The 24,640-nt window shown below is 31.5% G+C and overlaps 3 protein-coding genes across 4 annotated transcripts; all 3 read left to right on the plus strand.

Annotated features, from left to right (window-relative positions):
• The first annotated feature begins 2,690 nt into the window (after positions 1-2,690).
• LOC8286759 (glucose-6-phosphate 1-dehydrogenase 2, chloroplastic) lies at positions 2,691-7,134 on the plus strand. Its single transcript, XM_002514831.4, has 10 exons — positions 2,691-3,178; positions 3,514-3,749; positions 3,870-3,964; positions 4,227-4,341; positions 4,837-5,042; positions 5,125-5,274; positions 5,366-5,486; positions 5,570-5,799; positions 5,876-6,076; positions 6,543-7,134. The coding sequence occupies exons 1-10, from the start codon at positions 2,983-2,985 to the stop codon at positions 6,793-6,795; spliced, it is 1,803 nt and encodes a 600-aa protein (XP_002514877.1). The 5' UTR covers positions 2,691-2,982; the 3' UTR covers positions 6,796-7,134.
• Positions 7,135-12,771: 5,637 nt separating this feature from the next.
• On the plus strand, positions 12,772-14,237 carry LOC8286758 (transcription factor TCP20). 2 transcript variants are annotated; one of them, XM_002514830.4, is made up of 2 exons: positions 12,772-13,959; positions 14,046-14,237. In XM_002514830.4, exon 1 carries the CDS (start codon positions 12,880-12,882, stop codon positions 13,786-13,788), a length of 909 nt encoding a protein of 302 aa, XP_002514876.1. In that variant the 5' UTR covers positions 12,772-12,879; the 3' UTR covers positions 13,789-13,959; positions 14,046-14,237. The 2 variants fall into 2 exon arrangements, with proteins under 2 accessions (XP_002514876.1, XP_015572116.1); XM_015716630.3 differs by having other exon boundaries at positions 14,052-14,237.
• A 4,656-nt stretch (positions 14,238-18,893) lies between these two features.
• Positions 18,894-22,152, plus strand: LOC8286757 (ACT domain-containing protein ACR4). The gene is made up of 7 exons (XM_002514829.4): positions 18,894-19,321; positions 19,495-19,540; positions 19,632-19,746; positions 19,843-19,910; positions 20,566-21,165; positions 21,427-21,531; positions 21,620-22,152. Exons 1-7 carry the CDS (start codon positions 19,248-19,250, stop codon positions 21,962-21,964), a joined length of 1,353 nt encoding a protein of 450 aa, XP_002514875.1. The 5' UTR covers positions 18,894-19,247; the 3' UTR covers positions 21,965-22,152.
• Positions 22,153-24,640: the final 2,488 nt, after the last annotated feature.

Genomic DNA, 24,640 nt, shown 5'->3' on the forward strand with positions numbered 1-24,640 from the left:
ACTATAAATAAGGAAATTACAAGATTGGTTGGTAGTTCGATATTAGATTCCCATGGCCTTCTTTCTTCTCTTTATCTGTCCTCGTACCTAACATCTATGCATGCATGTAGGGCTGTCCACGGTTTATGGTTCAATAAAAGTTGGAATTGGACCAGAATCGCCTTTTGGACGATCCAGGACCGGTTTAAGTTTATAATTTTGATTCAGTCGGTTTAGACAGATTAAATTTATTTTGAAAAAATGACTTAATTTAATTTTTTTTATAATAAATTAAAATAGTTACTTATTTTTTTTGAGATTTAGAGGGATCAAAATCCACGTAGTTCTCTTATCTATTTTTAAAATATTTAAAATTAAATTAAATTAAATTAAATTAAATTTTATTTTATTTTAAAATTAGTGATTCCGAATCGAAACCGTCGATGCCGGTTCCCAACCGCCCCATGACCAAATCTACATGCATGCTCTATTTTTATGTATTTTATAATTATAAGATCTTTTTTTCGTATCTAACTTAGAAACTCTACCGAGTAAAAGATCATATTGATTATATTTATAAAATTTCATAACCAAATTTATAAAATCAAATTACTAGTTAGAAATTTTATCTTTCTAAGTTGATAAAAAAAATATAAGAGTCATTAATGGAAAAATAATATAATCCAAGGAGATTGATTTAGCAAAATACTACTCATAAATTATTTTAGGAGAAAATAATTTTTTTCTCATAATTACATGATCACTCTATCATCTTTTACCACATAAACTTAACCAAGGATGTACGAAAATCTTTAAAAGGATACTGTTTTTCTTTTTGTCGGACACAATACTTTTTAAAATTTTATAGAAATATCTTGAAAACTTTTTTAAAAAATTTCCTATTCCTTACATTTGGAGAGATTTATCAAAAACCTTTTGATACATTTTCTTCCCATTCATATATATATATATTAATTTTTGAGATTTAAATTATATACTAATAAATTAATTTTTTAATTATATAATAAATTATTAATCCTAAATAATAGTAATATCAATTATATTGATATTATTAATTTATATAAAACTAAAATTAGTTAATAGATATTAAAAATTATTTTTATATTATTAAATTAATAAAATTAAAAAAATTAAAAAATATATATTTAAAAATAGTTAGTTTGTAAATAATTCTTTTTATTAAATTATATCTATCAACTTAATTTTATAATTGAAATATAACAGCCGTGCAATATACGGATAAATAAAAAAATTATTTAATTTTTCTACTCAAAAAAGGATTCTCTCTTAGTTAATTAGTAATTTATTTTTACATTTTAAACCTTTTGCAATATATATTCAAGATTGAACAATAGATAGGAGTTAACTTTTATTAGTTATTTTGAATTAAACTTGCAACTTTATAGTTTTGTAATCAACTTATAGCTTTAAAATTGACTTTATAATTTTGTAATTAACTTATAGTTTTAAAATTGACTCCATTACCAATCAAACGATATCCAATTAGAAAAGCAAAAGAAGGATTTATGATTTAAATTACCTGAGTTTCCCGAAGCAAATTATATGAGTTAGCTTCAAATTATCCAATACTATGTTCTTATAATAAGATTTGTGGACTTATAAATTTAGATTTTGTTTGTTTCCCAATCAGATAAACTTTTATGTACGATAATTTATTCATATGGTAGGGGAATGGGGCTCGAGAAAACCAGGTTTCAGGCACAAACAAGTGGTGGCAAAATGGGCTTCATGGGTAACACCTAAGCTTTTTTAGCTTTAGCCCATGTCAAATTTTCTGAGTTGATATGCAAAACCAATAAATTTATGATATTAAAATTTATAAGAATCTAAACTATTAATATATGACTTCTCAATATTTTATTTCAAAAGAGACCAAACTATGTTCTAATGTGTATTATGTTTTAATATATTAGAGTATGCCTGGTGAATGCACCAGACCCAACTTTTTGGCCTGATTCACAAAATAAATGGCTGTATAAATGTGATGAGAAATGGAAGAATATACAAAGGGAGTGACTGTTGAAGGAAACAAATAAAGAATTTAAAAAAGAAAGTAAGATTAAAAAAATAATATTAGTAGTGGCTGTTAATGAAAAGCCAAAGCCTGAAACACAATTGACTTCTACAAGCAACTTCTTTTTATTGTGTCTTTTGATGACTATAATAAGCTGCTCCTCTCCTTCTCTTCTTTTTTAATTTTTTTTTTCTTTTCATATTATTATTATTATTATTATTATTATTATTATTATTATTGTGTCTTGTCCTGGCCCTCCTTTAATAGTCCAATTTGCATACTTTTAAAAATAGAGAACATTACATTTTACATTATACACTTCACTGGTCATATGTAGGTGCCTTAATTTGACTGTCAAAATAATATTCTCAATGAATGTAGCAGTCTAACTTTGATTTTTATTACTAATCATTTAGTTAATTACCACACAGAAGATGAATATATTTCATTTAGCCATTCAGACCAAACAGTATTGGGATAAAATCATTTTTATTAATGTTAAGAATGATGGTGAAGAAAATTCAAAATCTCAGGATTAAAACTTTTGGATTTCTATAAATAAAATTATGGAATAAATAATTTTCTTTTAAAGCATCCAGAGAGCATCACCAACCTAACTGAAAATAAAAGAATCAAAATTTGATTCCGTTTTGGCTTCTGATATAAATATTTCTCCATTCTCCTCGCTCCAATAGACAGACAACTGTTATTGTTGGCAATTGCCAAAGACCAAACAACACAAAAAAGAGCAGCCTTTCGGAGATCTCAAGGGCCTTTACTATTACCTCTCTCGATATCTCCTAAGCTTTCTCTCTCTCTTTTAGCATTTCGTATACCTATCAGTAGATTTCTTAGGTTCATTAACCCAAAGAAAATAAATTTCTTAGATAGGAGTTTCTGAAGTTGAAATCTTTAACAAAAAAAAAAAAAAAAAAGTCTTGAAAGAAATGGCTACCCTTTCTTCAATACATTCCCGTTCTTATGCAAATTCAAATTCATATTCTTTATTTTCTTCTTCTTCATCTTCCATTAATGGGAAGCAATTTCAACGCCTGAATTGGATTGCGAATAAGTTCTTAACAGCTAAGGTTTCTTTACAAGCTCAAAAGAATTCTTACCCAGATGTGGTTCTCATGCAGGATGGTTAGTTTCTCTTGTTTTGAGTCGCACCCTTTCTTTTGCTATTAGTTTTATGGATGGGTTTGGTTTATTTTCTGTTTATTCGAACCAATTGTCAATTGGGTATCTTTTATGTGCTAATTGTGATAGGAATCATTATATGGTCCATGTGTATTTTGTGGCTGAGATGTGACAAGTTATCTGGTTCTTAGAAAATGAAACACCATAGGTTTCAGAAAAGCTGATATTCCATCAAGAGATTTTTCTTTTTGTTGTTTTGAGATATTTGCTTGATTGTATTTTTTCGTTGAAGGCCCTATCTTGTCTTTTATTCTTATTTGAATTGCAATCTGATATAGGTGCAGTGGCCACCCCAGTGAACCCAGTAGAAAATGATAGTTCATTTATGAAATTGAAGGATGGGTTGTTGTCTTCAATAACATCTTCAGAGGAATTAAAAGAAGAAGTTGGTTTTGATATTAATAAAGATGAGTCAACTGTCAGCATCACTGTTGTTGGAGCATCTGGAGACCTTGCCAAGAAAAAGATATTTCCTGCACTTTTTGCTCTTTATTATGAGGGTTGTCTCCCCAAGGTTTGATTGTGATTCTGCTCTTTACTTTATGACTTCAATGTTTAATCTCCAATATTTAAATCAGTTCCAAGTTGGTAATATTTCATATTGTCATTAATTCTATATCCTAATTGGTTTCAGCACTTCACTGTGTTTGGTTATGCTCGGAGTAAGATGACTGATGCTGAACTTAGAAACATGATTAGCAAGACTCTGACTTGCAGAATTGATAAGAGGTGATTTTGGCTCTATTGCTTTTACTGTTTTTGGTACTGCTCCAAAGCTAATATGTTATATATTTACATCTATTAGGAGGGAATTTACAGCATTACCTCTTTAAGTTTAACACATAAAAAAATTTTAACATTTATTATTTTTTAGTACCCCCATGAACTTATTTTGTACTCCCTGCAATTAAATTTCTGGCTCTGCCACTGATTATTGGTCTTGAAATTCTAAGTTGTTATGAAACATGATATGCTGCTTTTGGATTTTCAGGGAGAACTGTGGTGAAAAGATGGACGAGTTTCTTAATAGATGTTTCTACCATTCTGGTCAGTACGATTCTCAGGAACATTTTGCAGAACTAGACAAGAAGCTGAAAGAACATGAGGTAATTGGGGGTGTGGACCAGGCATTTTGACATAGTGAAACATTTCTTTAAAGAAGTAGTGGATTAAGTTGCTGATGCATATCACTGTAAAACTTTCTTGCTTCTCATTATAATTTATTATTGGATGTGAGTTTGGCTTGATTTATTCTCACTTTGGCTAGTGAAGCGCATTTGCCTTGTCCTTTAGTTTGCATATTTCTTAAAGGTACGAATGGAGTGTATGTTTATTTTGTGGAAGCTCACCTGTAAATTTTATCATAACCGGTCATGACTGTATTATTTCTATCATTGTATTAGATTCGGTTGGAGTCTTTTACAGCTTGTGAACTATATAGCTTCAAAGACAAAATGCGTATTTTTCTTTTTTGTTGATTGTGATATTTTAGCATGCTGTATCTTTTTGTTTAGAGTTATGAAAGGCTAGAGGGGTTTCTATGCAATGCTCAATCAACTCCTATAATGACTTGAAAATGACATTAAAATTTGCATGTGCAGGGTGGCCGAGTTTCCAATCGCCTTTTTTATCTATCAATCCCCCCAAATATTTTTGTTGATGCAGTAAAATGTGCGAGCTCATCAGCTTCATCTGGTAATGGCTGGACCAGAGTCATTGTTGAGAAACCGTTTGGCCGAGATTCAGAATCCTCTGCTGCTCTGACAAAAGCACTCAAGCAATACCTAGAAGAAGATCAAATATTTAGGTCGAATTCTTTGATCTTCAATTGGCTTTTATTTCTCTGAGAATATGAATTGTAATCTGATCAGATGGATTTCATTTTTCAGGATAGACCATTATCTGGGAAAAGAACTAGTGGAAAATCTTTCTGTTCTCCGCTTCTCCAATCTAATCTTTGAACCTTTGTGGTCGAGGCAGTATATAAGGAATGTACAGTTAATATTCTCTGAAGATTTTGGCACTGAAGGACGTGGAGGGTACTTTTTTTTTTTTTTTTCTCAAACTGCAGATATAGGTTATAGTCCAACTTGAGAGGTCTTTGCTAATCCTTCTATTGGTTAACACCAGGTATTTTGATAATTATGGGATAATAAGAGATATAATGCAGAACCATCTGCTTCAAATTCTTGCACTCTTTGCCATGGAAACCCCTGTCAGTTTGGATGCAGAAGATATCAGAAATGAAAAGGTTTTATTGATAGCTTGAAAGTCCCACTCATTTTGTATATGGTTCCTTGGATTTTTTAAGTATCATTGTTTTCTGTCTCTTAGGTCAAAGTCTTACGATCCATGAGGCCTATACGGCTTGAAGATGTGATGATTGGTCAGTACAAGAGTCACACTAAAGGAGGGATTACTTACCCAGCCTACATTGATGACAAAACTGTACCAAAAGACAGCCTAACTCCAACGTTTGCAGCAGCAGCCCTCTTCATAGACAACGCAAGATGGGATGGGGTGCCTTTCCTTATGAAAGCTGGCAAAGCATTACATAATAAGAGGTATGTAGCATTGGATACTACTATCATTGTCAAAGTGGTTTAGAGCGTTAACACTTGAGTTACTGTATTTTCCCAGGACTGAGATACGTGTACAGTTCAGGCATGTACCTGGTAACTTATATAACCGGAACTTTGGATCAGATATTGATAAAGCTACAAATGAGCTTGTTATCCGAGTGCAGCCTGATGAAGCTATCTACTTGAAGATCAATAACAAGGTCCCGGGTTTGGGAATGAGATTGGATCGAAGCAACCTAAATCTTCACTATGCAGCAAGGTAATATAAATTTGCATAACCAAAATAATAAGCATATGAACATGTTCATATTCTTGTGAGAAACCTCTTGAGATTCCTAGTTGTGTCCAAAATCCACTATATTATATTGTATGTATACAACATAAGGGTGAAGTCTTTACTGAGTTAATTTTTTTTTTTTAGTGTTTAGTGCATCAAAGCATCATGTTTTCTTGCATTGATGGAGACATCAGTATTTGTTTAAAACAATAAGTTTAATCTTGATTGAAACTGAATCAATAGCAACATTTAATATTACTAAAACATAATGTGGATATTTAACTGGGGTTATTTATTTTCCATATGTATATTCCTCTAAGCTCAATATCTCAGCAATTGATTTATATTCTTCCATAGGATATTTTGTTCTCTTTCTAAATTCTGGTTTATTTCAATGGCTCCATCATGATGTTTGATTTTGAACTAACTTGGTTTGTACGTCTTTTAGATATTCTAAGGAGATTCCATGTGCGTATGAAAGGCTCTTGTTAGATGCCATTGAGGGTGAAAGAAGGCTATTTATCAGGAGTGATGAACTAGATGCTGCTTGGTCACTATTCACGCCTGTTCTGAAGGAGCTTGAAGAGAAAAAGATTATCCCTGAATACTATCCATACAGCAGTCGGGGCCCCGTTGGGGCTCACTATCTTGCAGCAAGATACAACGTGAGATGGGGTGACCTTTGTTTAGAGCAGAACTGAAAAGTTGTGACATTGATATTGCAGTGGGATAGGGAAAGCAGAGAACTTAATGATTTATGACATGAATGTTTATTAGGATCATTATACAAAGAGCTCTCATGTATGAACTCCATGGGAAGTCAGGAGCAAGCAGAATGTATCAAGAAACATGAGAATTATCTTTCCCACTTTCTAAGTTACAGTATATTCTTTTTTTTGGTTTCTTTTCTTACTTTGCCACGATGGTGAATTACAGGAAATAGACTCAGTTTTGGTTTGTCCACAATGTAATTTCCCGAGTCCATTTCCTGTAACTTTTGAAAGAGTCAGCAATGTGGAGTCCATTTCTTTTTGGTTCGAGTTGTGTCCAAGTTTGTCAAACATGCACAGGCAACTTTTACGAGTTTATGATTTTTATTTCACTAAAAGAGTTAGAAGTGGAACAGTTTGGAGCTAAATAACAAGTATTTGGATCATTATATTAGAATCAGGCCGGCATTTCGGCTTTGATTATTTGTCTGTACAAGGCTGTTTGGATCATCTATTCATACTGTATGAGCATGCTTGGCCCTCCTATAAATATATTAAAGAATGGGAGGATTTAATAAATTAGTTTTTAATAATTTATATTATCAATTATATAATAGTTATATTTTATTTGGTTAAAATTTATGAAATTTATTTAAAATTTTAAAATTTTTATAATTTGAATTAAATGAAAGTTTATTTAAAATTTTATATAATCATATATTTTTGTGGGAAATTTATTGTAATTTAAACTAAATCATAATAAAATAAGTAGAATTTTTATATAAATTTCATGTTAGTTTATTAATATATTACATAATATTAGAACATATTATTTTCATTTACTTTCTTTTATATTTTATTTTCAAATAAAATATATTTTTTAATCAAATATAGTATTATAATTTTCTTTCTAAATGAGTGTACATAGCAGCCTATGCACAATGGCAAATATGTTAAGTTTCATAACAAAATCTACACCCAATTACCTGAGCTACTAAGCAAGCTATGTATAGTGAAGTGACAGATTCTCTAAGCAATACATTCTCTAAAAGGCTGATTTGCTTCAATTTCCTTTCCATCTATAAATATCCTAATGACACTATATATGACACAGAATATAAACAAGTCGAGTGCCATTAAAGAACCAAGTCAGTTCTCAAAATAAAATCTGAGAAAAGAAGAAGAAGAAGAAGAAGGAGAGTTTGATTTGTTAGAGATGGAAGGTAGAACAATATTGGTGTATGTTCTTATAGTGGGGATGATTTTCATGGCAAGCAGTCCAAGAGTAGCTGAGGCAATGGTTAGCATCATAATGAATCCCTGTGAACTGTCTAAATGCATTCAGGCTTGCAAGAATCTCCTGCATGACAAGTTTCTCAGTGCCTCTTGCTATCAAGGGACTGCATGTATGTGCTTTGGTTGAAAATTCCCCCCCGCCCCCCATGTTACATTGTTTCTTTTCACCTAAATAATAATCCAAAAAAGCATCATGCACTTCAGTGTTTCTTTTTTCTTTTTTCTTTATTTAAGGAATTTATGCCCCAGTTCCTTATTCTTGCATTTTATAACCATTCTAATAGTATTATTATTTTATTTTAGTAATATGGCATTAGTATAATATTGACAATAACAAATCATTTCCTGAATGATTTACTAACAAGCCAACAGGTATACCTGTATAAATATTATAAATATATTTTAATAAATTAAACCTTTTTATTCTTAATACATTTTAAAAAAATACATCTAAATTTTATTAAAATATCTAATGTGTGATCACTTTTTTTTCTTCTAATTATCCATTAATTACTTGATTGCGATATTAAAATATCAATACTTTCCGAAATATCATAAATGTACGTAGCTTAAAAGAACAAAGCATCTGGCATTGATGCCCCACTAATGAAATTATCATAGTATTGAATGAATAATTCCTAGTGTAAAAATTAAGGATCAAAATTTTGATAGCACAAGTTGTCTAATTTTTCCTCTTTTTCATTTCATAACTTCAAAGTATTGAGACTAGAATTGATTGAGGCGATAGACCCCAGATCAAATAAAAATCTTTGTGTATATCTGAATTTAGTATATACATTAAGATTAATAAGAGAGTGACACATATGTATGAGTGTTTTATATTTTAATATCAAATATTTATTATATGTTCTGTCGTTTAAAACTAATAAATATGACTCAATCATTATTCGAATAATTTATATAAAAGAATTTTGTGTTGTTTCGTATTCTCCTGTTCAAAAGGGTTGTCTGCTTTCATGAATGTGAACGTGTGTAGAGAGAGAGAGAGAGAGAGAGAGAGAGATTATAATATAATGGTGGTTCCAATGTCTAACCCAGTAGCTTCCAATTAGAGGCTGAGGGCCATCCACAAAGACAGCATATGTTTGTATTCTTCTGTCACGCACACATCTTCCGATTCAGACTCTGCTCTTTATATGATTATTACATGCATTTATATTTCCTTTTGTGACTTTTGTCTGCATGCAACTTCTCCATTTTTAAGTTACTGAGACTTCAATGCACAGAGAGTCTGATTATAATTATAGTATTTCCCTGTCTTCTAAATTTCTATCTCTCTCAACCTGTTACCTACTTAGTTTCTGGTTTTTTCCTTTTATGGATAACAAAGATAAACTTAATCACTAAAAATGGGCTAAAATATGATTTACACCATAAAACTAAAAGATATAATAATAATAAGTAGTTGAGTTGTTACAATTTTCATATGAGGAAATCAGAATCCTGATTAAAAGAAAAAAGAAATACGAACTAGAAAAACCAGTGTCTATGCCAATGGATTGTGGCAATAAAACAAATTTGGTTTTGCTAAATTCAAGGTTTCTGTTACTAAAGGAAAGACAGTGACTTAATGAGGGTTTCACAGGTTTGTTGTTTTCTGTGTTGCATGCTTTGTATACGGTTATGGCCTTTTCCTACATTGCCAGAAGCCTGAAATGTGTTCAAGCACCTGCAAATCAAGATCACTCTTTTAAAAATGTTTTAAAATTTTCTTAAAAGCCATTAAAATGGTTGAAATTGATATCTTTTTTTACTACGGATATTCGATCACATAATAATGAAAAAGGTATAGTAAAACCTGAAGCACTAGTATCTACTTTGGGATTTTCTTAGCCAACTTTATTCATTTAGGCGGTGAAGGAAATCCTTAAGCTGATTTTGTCAATGTAAGTTGGACCTAAAAATAATCAAAAAAGTAATAATTAGAAGAAAAAGAATTTGATGGTTCCAACCATTCTCCTTCACAAATTGAACAAAAATAGCTCTTACAATATATATATATACATCAGCTGCATTATTATTTTTTAATAGTTTCATAACAGAAATTTTGTAATGAAAGGCATAGCTTCTGGAAATCTTAAATGAAAGATACTATAAAGTAGCAAAAATTTCAATTGATATGATAAAAGCTTTTAAAATGAAATGAAATGAAATGAAATTTGGTGAAATGTCAATAGCAAACTTTAAAAGGGTCCCATTATTTGTCTCCAAGATAAGCAGCACATGAGGAAAAACAATAGAATTATGCAAGCACCAAAACATTAATCATACCTACCCATTATTTTCACCACCAATCAGGTTTTTCTTCTCCTTAAGAAAAGTCTTTGTGTTGCAGCTGAGTTGAAATTAATTTACATGTAGCTTTCCATCTTCAAACATATATATATAATTAAGGAAGAAGAGAAAACAGGACCTTTTCCAGACATTGGTTGTATTTAATATTTTGATTTTATGGTTAATTTTTATGCAAGAAGATTATAATAAAATGTTCTCAGGATTTTAGTGATTAAGCTTCCCATGCAACAAGTTCAAAACATTACTATAACAAGAAAGATTTTGATTCCATGTTTTTTTAGTATCTAATATTAACTACACACAAAAGTTTCTTTTTTCATGTCTTAAGTGTCTATTTGGCATTAATGTTCAAGATTCTTGGTTAATTCTTTTAAGTCTAAAAGTTATTAATTCTTTCATTATTTTTTATAGTCTTAAGTTTAAGCTCAGAAATTGAAAATCAAAACTACCAATTACTTATGGGATGGACTAATTAAACCCTACTAATAGCTATCAAGAAAATAGTAATAATAAGTTTCTTGGATTAGATTTAGTGGATGATCACAAAGAGTAGATTATTAGTCAACCATTTCCCTTTCTTGAGTTGTTCTTCCAAGAACATCAAATTGGAGTAAAGGCTAAGCTACCTAAGGCACAAATCAAATTGCTCACTCATTATAAATGGACATCTTTTATCTTTGTCATCAAACACTTACAAAGAAATTCATCATCTCCTTCACAACATTATGGGAAGAAAAAGATACCCATCAGTCTCCTTCTCACTCGTATACAATCCAATTCAATTATGTTAATTCATAAAAGAAGATGGATGATACGCATAAACCATATTCTATAATATCACTAAAAATATATAATGAAATTAACAATTTAACAGAAAAAAAAATTGGTGAGAAGGTTTATCGGTGCATTTTTTTTTCTATAATTTAATTCAAAGAGAATGTAAAGCATATCCTTTTTTATTATAAACAATTATTCTGAATTAAAAATAATATTATTGATATGGTACATGCATTATCATTGAAATAGTCAAACGGAATCTGGTTTATGAAAAAATAGTATATAAATGAGAATATAAAAGAGTGATTGTTATTATTGGTGTTTGATTTATAAAAAAATCACTCTGAAATTAAAATAAAATTACCTTATTAATAAAAATTACTTGTTCCATCCTTTCCAATAAGAATGAAACGTCAATTTTTATAAAAAAATTAAATCAAATTATTTATAAATAATTAATAAAATGAAATAAAAACTTATCATTCATATAAATATTATTTGTATATTTATTACATATAATAATTATAAATTGAATATTATTATTTTTAAATGTAATTCAATATTATTATTAATTTCAACCATAAATGAATCTAATTCTCATCCCTTATTCAATTAAATAATATAAAAAAAATATAACAATAAATAAGATATAATTATTTTCAATTTTTTTTTTTTTTTTTTTTGCATTCCTATTTCTATTTTCGACTTTGAACCAAAGTGATCTTAAAAAGAAACACTTGAGTATGGTCTCCATGAATGATCCAAAAAAGTTTTAAACTGTATGCAGGTTTGTATATTCAAAGGCTCACTTATTATTACAAAATAAAAATTGGCCATGACTTCACAAATAGAATGGCCCCAAGAAAGACCCATTTCCATAATGATCTTGGATTTTTGTTCTACAAAGAATAGCAAATGCGAGGATTGTTGCCACATGCACAACCACCACTACCAAATCTACTAGCAAACCATGCGAGTCACTCGAGGCAAAATAGACGGGCGATTGCCATTATTCTCAATCATAGCTTTTCTAAACAGAGAGAAACAAGATTTTAGGAGATGACGTTTACCTTTGTCGCACTCTATACATAGTAAAAAGTGAAAACTGCTCCCACTCCAAGTAAAAAACCAAGGAGCAAATAAAAAAAACTATTCTTACACACTTTTCGGCTATTAATATGTGTCGGTTTAATAATATACACATTCATATATATTAAATTAATAGATAATTAATATATATTTATTAATTTTATAATATAATATACATTAACTATTTTATATTAATATATAAAATATTTTATATATATATATATATAAATATATTTATTGTAATTCAGTATATTCATATAAGCAAATTGATAGTCGTCATTTTTATTATTATTATTATTATTTTTGCGTTACAAGGTAAGTAACTTGGTAATAAATCAGGTCTGACGATAGCTGTACTAGTTTTTACATGATTAAAAATATAAAGAACAATGTCGATTAGTCAAATAAAAGACAAATGTGGTTATCATAAAAATGATTTAGGAGTAACTTTAAGTTGAAACTTTGTGATTCCAATGTTTGAACAAGAAGCCAAATTACATTGACAAAATGAATTGAGAGGACAGAGAAAGTATATGCCTTTTGATGTCACATTCTTTAATCAAAGATTAGAGGCCCCCTTTTTTTCCCTCTGTTCCCATGGAAACAAAGGGCCCAAATAATCCCCATAAACAAGACTTGCCTACCTTCTTGAATCCTCTCCAAAAAGAAACCATGGCAGAGAACAGCAGCAGCAGCAGCAAGACTGCAGAGATCAAAGATTTCCAAATTATGATTGCAAATAAAGATGATAACAAGAAGCAATTAGCACCAAAAAGAAGTTCAAATAAAGATAGGCACAAGAAAGTTGATGGTAGAGGAAGAAGGATAAGGATGCCAGCTTTATGCGCGGCCAGGATTTTTCAGTTGACAAGAGAATTGGGTCATAAATCTGATGGTGAAACGATTCAGTGGCTGTTGCAGCAAGCAGAACCATCAATTATTGCTGCTACTGGAACCGGGACGATTCCAGCTTCAGCTCTTGCAGCTGCGGGGGCCTCTGTTTCACAACAGGGGAACTCTGTTTCTGCAGGATTGCATTCAAAGATGGAAGGCATAGGACCAAGTGTCGGGTCAAGAGATAGGGCTAACTGGACAATGATGAATAGTAATTTGGGAAGATGTAATGTAACAAATGGGATGTGGCCTTCTTCTGTCGGTGGAATCGGAGCAGGTTATATTTCGAATTCGAGCCAGTCAGCAATGAATTTTGGAAATGAAAGTGCTAATGCCTTGCCAAAATTTGGATTCCATGGTGTTGAATTGCCAAACATCAATATGGGTTTGATGAGTTTTTACTCAATGTTCAATGCTACGAATCAACAAGTACCAGGCTTAGAGCTTGGCCTTTCACAGGACGGGCATACTGGAGTGATGAATTCTCAAGCTTTGAGCCAGTTTTATCAGCAGATGGGACAGAACCGAACCGGGCTAAATTCTCTTGTTCAGCAACAACAGCACCAGCAGCAACCTCCTGATAAGGATGATTCTCAAGGATCAAGGCAATAGAGAATTGGAGATAGAGGAGGATTGAATTAGCTTAGTAAAACGAGACCCAAGAAATGAGTGAAAGGCTTGAAAAAAAGATTTTGAATCATAGTTTTGTGATACTGGGATTGGATTTGGCGGCCAAGTGCAGTCCTTTTGATAATCAATTTCATCCAGGTCTGCAAAAAACAGGTACTTTCTGCTGTCTGCTTTCAAGTCCTTCAACTGAAAATTCAGCTTTCTGTGAGTTTGACACAATCTCCTTTTTGGTTGGTAAGATGCAGGGTGAAACATGAAGAGAACATAACATGGCTGGGAGATTTTGCATTTGAGTTTGTTTCATATAAAAATTTTGCGGGATGTGTTATGTTATTATTAGTATTACTAAATTACAACGATTTGTTCTTTTACGTTTAGGCTTGTTTCTTTGTTTTCTTTCTTATATTGAATCCAAGTTATGATCTTTCCCATTCTTGAATGTGAACTCGAGAGTGGTTTGTAGCAAGCAGCCATGCTTAAACAAATAGAGAAACTTTGTTTTGTTTAAAAGGTTGGACCAAAAAAAGAATGAATCGTGTTCAAACAAGTCTATAGGCATTTTCATGAATTCGAGGTTTGCCTTTAATGGAATCTTGTTTCTTTTACATTTAATAGGGTTCTCTTATTCAAGACGTGCATAACATGCATGGAGAGCTTAAAATTAGTAATTCAACTAGACTGGTGCAGGCTTACCCATATAAGTATAAACAAATAGCTATTTAAATTTGTTTAGAATGTGAATTTTCATGGAGTTAACTCTTATTATCTAGCAGGAGCAATGCATCAATCAAGCTAGCATGCCAACTACCTAAAAACCAAAACATAAAAAGCGTGGGGTGGTACCAAGAAAAGAAAACAAAAATGAAACTGAGAAGTATTAGTTATGTGACAAGAAAAAGAGTTTTGACTTCCCCTTTCCTATCCATTAAAATTGTAATTTTGGCAAGAAAAGGGAAAAAGGTTACTTTCATCACATATCCTATAGTTTTTACAGTTTATTTGACATCTTAATGGACTAAAATAATACGGTGGAAAGATAGGATTTGCTCAACGAAAGAAGAGAATTTTTGTTCACAGACACAATTCAAATTCTATGAACCTTGACATTACTGGACTAGTTACTAGTTCCGCAAGCTTTAGGCCTTTAGCCTAAATACTACCCAGAGTAAGTTACCTCTCCACTCTGCTTCATATTTCTTTTCTAACTCAGCAACCTGGCCCAAAACCAATCATGCTTGGTGGGTTTTATCTTTCTGGATGGCCATGACTTACATTTCTTCCAACCTGTTGATGATGAGAATTCATTTTCTCTGCTAATAAGGAACCATTCCCTTCACATCAGGCTAGCAAAATGAGCAATCTTTGAATTCCACAAAAAAAAAAAAAATGAAGAAGAAGAGAGATAGACACGATTGGATCACTTGGGACAAGTCCCAAATTAAGAAGTGGCCAGAGTGCTTTGAGTGGTCCAATGAAGCGGGTTTTTGGACCACCTACAAGCTTATAGATTAAACTGGATTTCAGTCCATTAAGGCTTATTGTGCATATACAGTAACTCAGTTCACACACTTACATTGACTTTGTTATACTCTGTAAGATACCAACATCCCAAGTGCTTAAGTTAACTTTCTTCGGTATATAATATTTTGTTGTTCAATTATAATTTGATAATGAAAATTGCATATTCTATTTGGGCTCTCCCTGGAGCCAACGTGCTAATTTGATAGTAAGATAATCTACTATTAAAAATAAATTCCTAAAAGCCCACCTATATATAAATCAATAAAACTAAATAAATAATCTAAAAAAAAGGTTAAAAGAGAGCAACCAATCACAAATTTTGCACATGAAAATAGGCTAGCCAATTGGATGCTTGCACTATAAAGCATGTGCAAGAAAAGAAGCCCAATCACATGGCTTCACTTGGGTACCCAGGCACCAGGGTGAGGGTGGGCCTTCTCTTTTGTTTTCTTTCTTTTTTTTTCTTCTAATCAATTGTATAAAATTATTCATCCTGGTACGGAAATTATGTCCCCCTTATCCTTCTTTACTTCCCATCCAATAAGATCCCAACATCTTGGTCTAATATTTTATACAATTACAAGACATAAATGAATACTATAAGAAAATGACCTTTCTATATCTAATTTGCTTCAACACTAAAAGAAAAGTAAGGGAATTTTAATTTTAATTTTATAGTGCTATAGGTATGTTTTGTAAAAGAAGAGCTTTATATTATAAAGTAGTATACTTTATTTAAAGTTTTAAATATCTTTAGGAATTTATAAAATACTAATAAATGGAAACTGAGAGAGTCTTTATGAAATAAAAAATAAAATTAAAGAGCATTTATGATTACTAATATAGTAGCTTTTGTCTCAGGATGATGATTCTGATGCCAGAGCAGCAGAAGTTTTCTTGCTCTTCAGGATGTGCAGCCTTACGTGTCACCACATGATTGCATTGCAGGCAATAATTTCTTTAAGATAAAAACGGCAGCAAAAAAATATAAAACTTGTGATGACACTCCTTTTTTCTTTTAATTTAGTATCTTAAAAAATAAAAATAAAAACTAGAGAATTTTATTTATATGTATAATAAAATCTCCTTTTTATTTTATATTTGTTATAAATTCCAGTAATTATAGATTTTAGACAGAAAAAAAAAAAAAAAGGGGTGTAAATAAATAAATGTAGATGATTGATGGTGCATGTGAGAATGCCCCAAATGTATAGACAACCTAACAAAAACATAAACATTTGGGGAACTCTGGAATGTGGGAATCAGGTGTGGAAGAGAATGAAAGAAATATATGGCAAATAGCATTAATTGAAAAGCATCATTATGGTGTTCTTCTCTTCATGGGCACAGTTTTTCTCCAATTTTCAATCCCTTTTTTTTTTTTTTTTTGCCATTTGCCCATTTGCCCATTTGTTTTGATCCCATTTCCTTCTTCAATCCTCCCTCATTTTCACCTCTTTTGACTAACTCCATTAACTCAATAAGGCAAATAACTTTTTCTTTCCTTCTTTTTTTTTTTTTTTTTCTCTTTTGTTGCTACATTCAAATGGTTCACCTAACAATAATAATAACAAGAAAGAACATCGAGAGTGCTGGATCCCAATATTTGGTCCCATTGCAATTGATTCAATTGTATTCGAGGATAATAAAAATGTTTAAAACGTTTTGGATTTTGAATTCATATTCTATCCTTAATCATAGAAATCAAATTATTGATTCTTATCATTAATCTGAAATTCAATATATTGTGGGTTCTATAATAAAAAAATAATATTTGTTAATAACATTTTTACCATAAAAAGCAACAAAACTCTACTAATATCAGCTGATAATGACAAAAAAAACCCAAATTTTGAATTTTTTTGATTTATAATAACAAGAATAATGACCAAATCACTTTTTAATTGACTAACAATATATAATTGATAATAAAGTCGATGAGTGTAATTTTGAATATGTTATCCACTTCAAAAATTTATAAATATGGAAAATAATATAGGCTTTTAAAAGTCCTTATGAGTATTATACAATAGTTCCATTTTGCTACTTTATTTGTTTATTTGTTTATAATTTTATTTTTAATATTGATATTCAAAAATATAATATTGAATGGGTAAACTGAGCCTGAAAAATATTCTCTTTAAATACATACATAATGATTATTGAAATCATTAAGAAAATAATGAGAAAGTATAATTGAAGTTGATTTATAGCTTTAAATTGGGCTTCAAGTTACTGGTACTTTTCCTTAGGTATGGGTACCTATAGTTTAAGGTACTTGCTAATCAACAATAATGTAATTGGGATCCATGATGAGTAAAGTAGGGTCTCTGACCCAAACTTAATGGGTCAAATCTATAGTTGTATAGAATTAATATTATATTACTTGTTTATATTCCAAGATGTGGGGATGAGTAAGGGATGGCCACAACTGTATATTAATATAATAATGGAGATTTTAATTCCAATAATTATGTAGATATGGAATTGATTTAATCAAAATAAAGAAATAGGACAATTGGGTTATTCCTTATTTCTTTACTCCACAAGTTGCCAACACAAATAATATCAGGAGAAAGGAGATGGCAGAAATGTCTTAAAGTATCAAAATGGTGAGACATAAGCATTCCCTGCACCTTAGCAGAATCCTACCTGAAATGTAGAGAGGGAGTTTACCCTTAACCCTAAGGAAAGGAGTACCCTAAAGCCCAACAATATCCAACTAGATATCAAAATAATAAAAATGTTCTTCCAAATGGGTTCCTTAAAGCACAGCAAAATCTTGATAGATTTTCTTGAGGGAGAAGGATGGAGGATGATGCCTTTAGTTAAGACCCTTCTTTAATACTGCATTTCCATCCCTCTTCTACTCTTTTCATTTCTATGTTCTCAATCAAAAGAACCAAAACAGAGAATTAACCAAGAAATATAGGCATCTAAGCTTACATTTGTTTACGTTTATTAGAGTTTGTACTTTGGAGGTAGATAGTTTTTTTCTTTTCTTCGATGAATTTTCAGTTTTCATTAATTGCATTGAAAAAGTGAATTCTTTGATTCAATTGCACATTTTGCAATGAAAAGGTCAATATAATAATAAAATTTGATATAAATTGAAAATTTATAATTCTTTTGGATGTATTAAGTTTAATAGATAATTGTTTTTATAAAACTTTTCGCTTTTAGTAATATTAGTATACATCCAAATCTTTTTATTCTTTAATTTTTGAGAATTAATTCAGAAAAGATTCTTAAGAAAAAGGAAGAATAAAATTCATAAGGAAGGGTTTGTATAGAAAAGCAGCAGGTTATAAAAACAGAGGTAGAGAGAGAGAGAGAGAGAGAGAGAGAGAAGAGAATGACAGAGGGACAAATTAAGTAGCCGTATCTTTTGAGAGACAGCAAAAGCACACAAAGACCAAATGTTAGCAAGGAGAAGAGGTGGGTGGGGCCCACCTTCCCCCACAGAGACAAGCCAGCCCGCCAGCCAGGATGGGTGGCACCACTGCACTGCCACTGCCAGAGACTCCCATTCCATTCTCTCTCTCTCTCTCTCTCTCTCTCTCCTTTTTCTTTTTAAATATATATTATTAATTTTAATGAGAAATCATAAAATAATAATGATATATAGAATAGTCTAAATCTGATTAGTATTGTTTTTTTAGTTAAGTTAAGGTCCCTCCAAAAACTCTTCGTCCAGCTCAAGAGTCACCCACAACACTACCACCACCTCAACAACACACACAGCCACAAACTCTCTCTATCTCTCTCTCTCTCAAAATCCAAAGGTGCAACACAATTACAGACACATAACTGAAGCCCAATTGCTCTACGTCTTTTTAAACCCTTCTTTTCTTTAATTTACTTACTGAAAACTAACAAGAAAAAGTTCTCTCCTTTAGTTCTTTTTTTCATTTCTTTAAATGGATTGTTGGTCTCCTTCTGTTACAATGGATGATGAGTTTGAGAAGCTTGTGATTCGAATGAACCCTCCTAGGTATTATCATATGTTTCTGTTTCTTTGGTCTAATATGGGATTTCAATTTTGGTTTTAGTTTTTTGTTGAATTGAAATGGATTCTTTGTGTTATTCTTTAAATTTTCACTTCTTGAAGATCGTTTTTCTGACATGGGTATCTGAGGTTGTTTCTTGTTCTTGTTTGTGTTGCAGGGTTACTGTTGATAACGCCACCAGCAGGAAAGCCACTTTAATTAAGGTGTTTGATGGAATTATTTTGATATTCGTTGTCATTTTATAACAAAAATTATTGTCTTTTACTGAAAATTTCTTATTTGATAATTTTTCAGGTTGATAGCGCAAACAAGCGAGGTAGTTTGTTAGAGGTTGTTCAGGTTTTGACGGATTTGGATCTTCTAATTAGACGAGCTTACATTTCTTCGGATGGGGAATGGTTCATGGATGGTTAGCTTTTTGGTCTCTTTGCCTTGTCATTTAGTTTGGTGGGTTTATAACTCATTGCTATATGGTTAATTTTCTTGTTCCCATTGCTATTTGCAGTGTTTCACGTCACTGATCAACATGGGAATAAGTTATCTGAGGATGATGTGGCTGAACGAATCCAACAGGTAGATCTGTAAATCAAATTATCCTTTTCTTAACTCATATTTATTGTAAACTAGAGAATTTAGGGAAGGAAATAACTGTACTTGAAATTCAATGTGATTGTGAAATTCAAAAGGGAGCTTCAAATGGATTTCATTATCAGGGATTTCAAGTACATAACTTGGATTCTTGACTGTATTACAAAAATGAAGTATGGCTCTAGTCAATGGAGGCCTTGCTCCATTGAGTTCTACGTTCTTAGGTTTTCAAATTCATCCTTCAATTTTGAGAAATTAGGCTACGCTTGATTTGTACTCATTCTGAGTCTAGAATTTCTTGTGCTTAACTTCTTAAGGAGCAAAATCTAAGAGAAACAGAAGAGAGATTTAGAGCAGAAAAATTGACAGGAGAGAGTAGAAAGTCCTTGGATATTATAAGTTGTGGAAGAAACAGAATAATTCAAATTGATAATTTATGCAGTATACTTACTTTGTGAACTACAGTTTTTATTGCTTTAATCACATTCCTTAAGGCATCGATAAGATAATACCAAAAGGACTTAACAAAAAAAAAAAGCAGGGATTGATGTATGATCTGTACCATGAATGTTTAGCATCATTATTTGTGGAGCCATGTGAGTCCAATGTCATGTTGATAAGTTAATTTTACATGTGACAGTCACTGGGACCAAGAGCATGCAGCTTTCGGTCCTTGAGACGGTCTGTAGGTGTCCAAACAGCTTCAGAAAACACTACAATTGAATTGACCGGAAGAGACCGACCAGGCTTGCTTTCAGAAGTATTTGCAGTTCTAGCTGACTTAAAATGTAACGTGGTGGCTGCAGAAGTCTGGACCCACAATTCACGGATGGCATCAGTTGTTTACATAACTGATGAAGTTACTGGATCGCCCATTAATGAGCCTGATAGGCTAACTAAAATCAAACAGCTCCTCCTATATGTTCTCAAGGGGGATAGAGATAAAAGAAGTGCCAATACAGCTGTTTCTGTGGGTTCCACTCATAAGGAAAGAAGGTTGCACCAGATGATGTATGCTGATCGTGACTATGATATAGATGATGGAGAAGGTGGGTCAACAAGTGAACGGAGAAAACCCCTTGTAACTGTAGAAAATTGTGCAGATAAGGGATACACTGTTGTGAACTTGCGGTGCCCTGACCGCCCTAAGTTACTCTTTGATACTGTTTGCACATTAACGGATATGCAATATGTTGTATATCACGCAACTATCATAGCTGAAGGGCCAGAGGCTTATCAGGTTGTTCTTGATTCCCTCAACCCGCACATTTAACTATTATGGTTGATTTCACTTTACACTAATTCTAGTTGAAATCTTTTGCTTTCAAAGTCAAATCACATTCTTAATGTATCTCATTCTCATGCAACCAATGTGTTTATTGTGGCTGAACTTATTATTAGATCAGGGTTTTTCCATTATATATTATCCCTTGAAAATAACAAGTTTGTTTAACAACTGCCAAATAGGATCTGATTCTCATTTTTGTTTCTTATTCAATAGGAATATTATATCAGGCATATGGATGGGTCCCCTATTAGTTCGGAAGCAGAAAGGCAAAGGGTTATCAACTGCTTGGAAGCAGCAATTAGAAGGAGAAATCCTGAGGTACAAGCATCGCAAGATCTCAATATGCTTTCCAATTTTCTCAAGTATGATTAATACTTTATGTTATTGATTCTTTTCTGTAATATAGGGTATAAGACTAGAACTTTGCAGTGAAGACAGAATTGGACTTTTATCTGAGGTGACTCGCATATTCAGGGAAAATGGTCTCTCAGTCACACGGGCTGAGGTTACTACCAGGGATTCACAGGCTGTGAATGCGTTCTATGTGACTGATGCATCAGGATATCCAGTGAAGAGTGAGACAATTGAAGCAGTTAGAAAAGAGATTGGCCTGACTATACTTCGAGTGAAGGATGATTCTAACTCACCCCCTCCCCAGGAGGAGCGCGGGAGATTCTCTCTGGGTAATATCTTCCGTTCTAGATCAGAGAAGTTCCTATACAACTTGGGTTTAATAAAGTCATATTCCTGAGCACCTCAATTAGCTAAACTAGGTTTGGTCAGTTTCTGTAAATGTTGGTATAGTGTAGCCTCAGGTCAATCAGTTGTTGATCTTTAGGGTCATGCCTCCTAACCTGTAAATCTCCTTGTGAATATATTTTCTCAGCTACCTTATTTCTTTAATGGCAATTGTAAATGCATGGATCAATGTTCTGTTTATGTTTTGACTCATAATTTAGGGCTTTTATGAGACATGCCATACACACCAAGTAGCTAACACTACTGCTCTTTCCTCACTTGGCAGTATCAAGTACAGGATACTTGTCATATCAGAGAAGAAATGTTCTTTTGATGATAGGTTGACTGTTTTCCTCTAGAATGATTAGAGTATCATTTACAATCTATCTGGCAGAAGATTCAAATTCTTCATCAGAATCTAAAAGATAAAATCTTAATATCTCATGGAATTTCAGAATTTGGTGAAAAACTATATGAAAACAGTTGGCTTTTTTAACAATTGTTATTAATCATAGCTTATAAAGGTTTCAAGAAGCTTCTCATAAAGGAATGGTTTAAGCAGATAAACAGTTTTTGGCAGATGTATTTTGCAGGTGTACTTTTCACCAACCAAGAATTAAAATAGAAAAAAGAAATGGTAATTTGGAAAGGGACAAAAGAATTTAATATGGGGGTGGATCACTTGTTTATATATAAATATAGTACAAAATAAAGCCACAAAGAGTAACCTGTTTTCTTGAAAAATTATTTGGACTAAAACAAATGCTTTTAGTGGCCACTAGTCATGCTCTATTGACTTGTAATGGTGACATATAGGCTTAATCAGCAAAAATATGAATGCTTACTTTCCTGAAAATGGAAAATTCATTGCCCTGAGTAGGTAAAAAGGAAACACTGCACTACCCAAATAACCTCATTTCTCTCTGCCTTTCCATGTGGCATGTATGAGTAATAATCACTTCTCATTTCACTATTATCTTACCACCAAACACATTTTTCCCATTATTATTACTACTGTTTATTATTCTATGAACTTTTAACTTCTAATTTAATACATGGAAATTGACTAATTACTGAACTACTTCCTCAATGGGTATTAGATATTTTAATAACAGGAGATTGTGGTACTGAATTCTTTTTGTTTTGAGAAAAATTTCTTTTTAAATTTTTTTTTTGTATATTATACAAGGATGAATTTTAAGAAATGTCATGAGTTTTCTTTTCTTACTTTACTTTATCAGAATGAATTCTTTGGTTGCTTTTAATAGGAATTTAAAATATCATTACAAAGTAATAATAATTGATTCTTTTCATAAGAAATTGACTGTTTACGTGATATTGAGATCATTTTCAAGAACACAAAAACTCTTCTTCCCTCAATGGAATTTAAATTCAACAACACCTAACAACTATTGCTTTTCAAAAAATACAATAGGAGTAAGTTGATGTGTTTGTTGTGAATGACACAATTATGACATATAATACAATGTGGGGCCTATTAGATCCATAATTCCAAATGTATGGCTCACCAAATGGAACCAAAAATAAGAGATGAAAAGCCAAAAAAAAAAAAAAACACATCATCATTATGATATAATAATCAAGTAAAAGCAAACAAGCACATCCAAATGATAGTTGTCACAAATCACTAATGATTTTGTAATTATAATTTATTTTTAATCATAACTTTTACTCCAACTTATCCTAAAAATAGTGCATTATTTTAAAAAGTTAGATTATTCTTTTATTACTTCTATTAAAATATTATTATTTTATTTTAATTTTATTAAAGTAGTCAATTTATTTGTTACTGTAACTCACATATAAAAAGACTTAAGAAATATATTGAAACTAAAAAATATATCCAATTTATATGATTTTTAAAAAATTTCAAAATTCAATTTAAGCAATAATTTTTAGACAAAATATTAAAAAATATAATTTTACATATATATAACTCTATTTATAACAAATTAGTGCATATATTTATGTTCAAAAGATATTATTTTAATATAATATTTGAATGTGAATTTATTTATATGACGTGACACATATAGTATATTTTGAAAAGAATAAAAAAATAATCATAATAAACCAAATAAATTAAGCTACATTAGCAAAAAATGACAATTTATTTTAAAATACTTTTTTTGGCTAACTAACAAAAATAAGTACAGTAATTTAACAAAAAAAAATACATATTTAAATTTAAAAATTAGGGTGTCACAGACATATTTTTGGAAACTTATATTAATATTTATGTCTGAAAATAAATATAATTCTTAAAATGAAAGAAGTATTACTATGTTTAAATATGAAATTTGTTTTCTTAAAAAAGAAAAAGATCACCGACAGAATCTCAAACGGGGATAAGAGGGCAACTTTCACGCCCACAAGATGTGTCGCTTTCGATGGTTTTGCTGGTTGTCTGATTCCACGTGGCAAGATCAGGATCACAAGGGCAGCCGCCAGTACATGCGGGGCCCTCCGGAAAACAGTCGTAATTTGAACAGTGGCTGGCTAAGGGCAAGTTGCAAAAGCAGTGAGGCGGGGGTCCACTGAAATTAATCACGTGGCAACGGATCCCATAGAATCAACCTCGAAGCACGTGACTGAGAAAGATTAGGAAAGTTTGGGGGGAGTGCGAGTGATCAGACCCAAACCCAAATCCACAGATGTCTTTTCAATT

Source organism: Ricinus communis, chromosome 7 (genome assembly GCF_019578655.1).
Source record: "Ricinus communis isolate WT05 ecotype wild-type chromosome 7, ASM1957865v1, whole genome shotgun sequence".
Classification (NCBI taxonomy): Eukaryota; Viridiplantae; Streptophyta; class Magnoliopsida; order Malpighiales; family Euphorbiaceae; genus Ricinus; species Ricinus communis.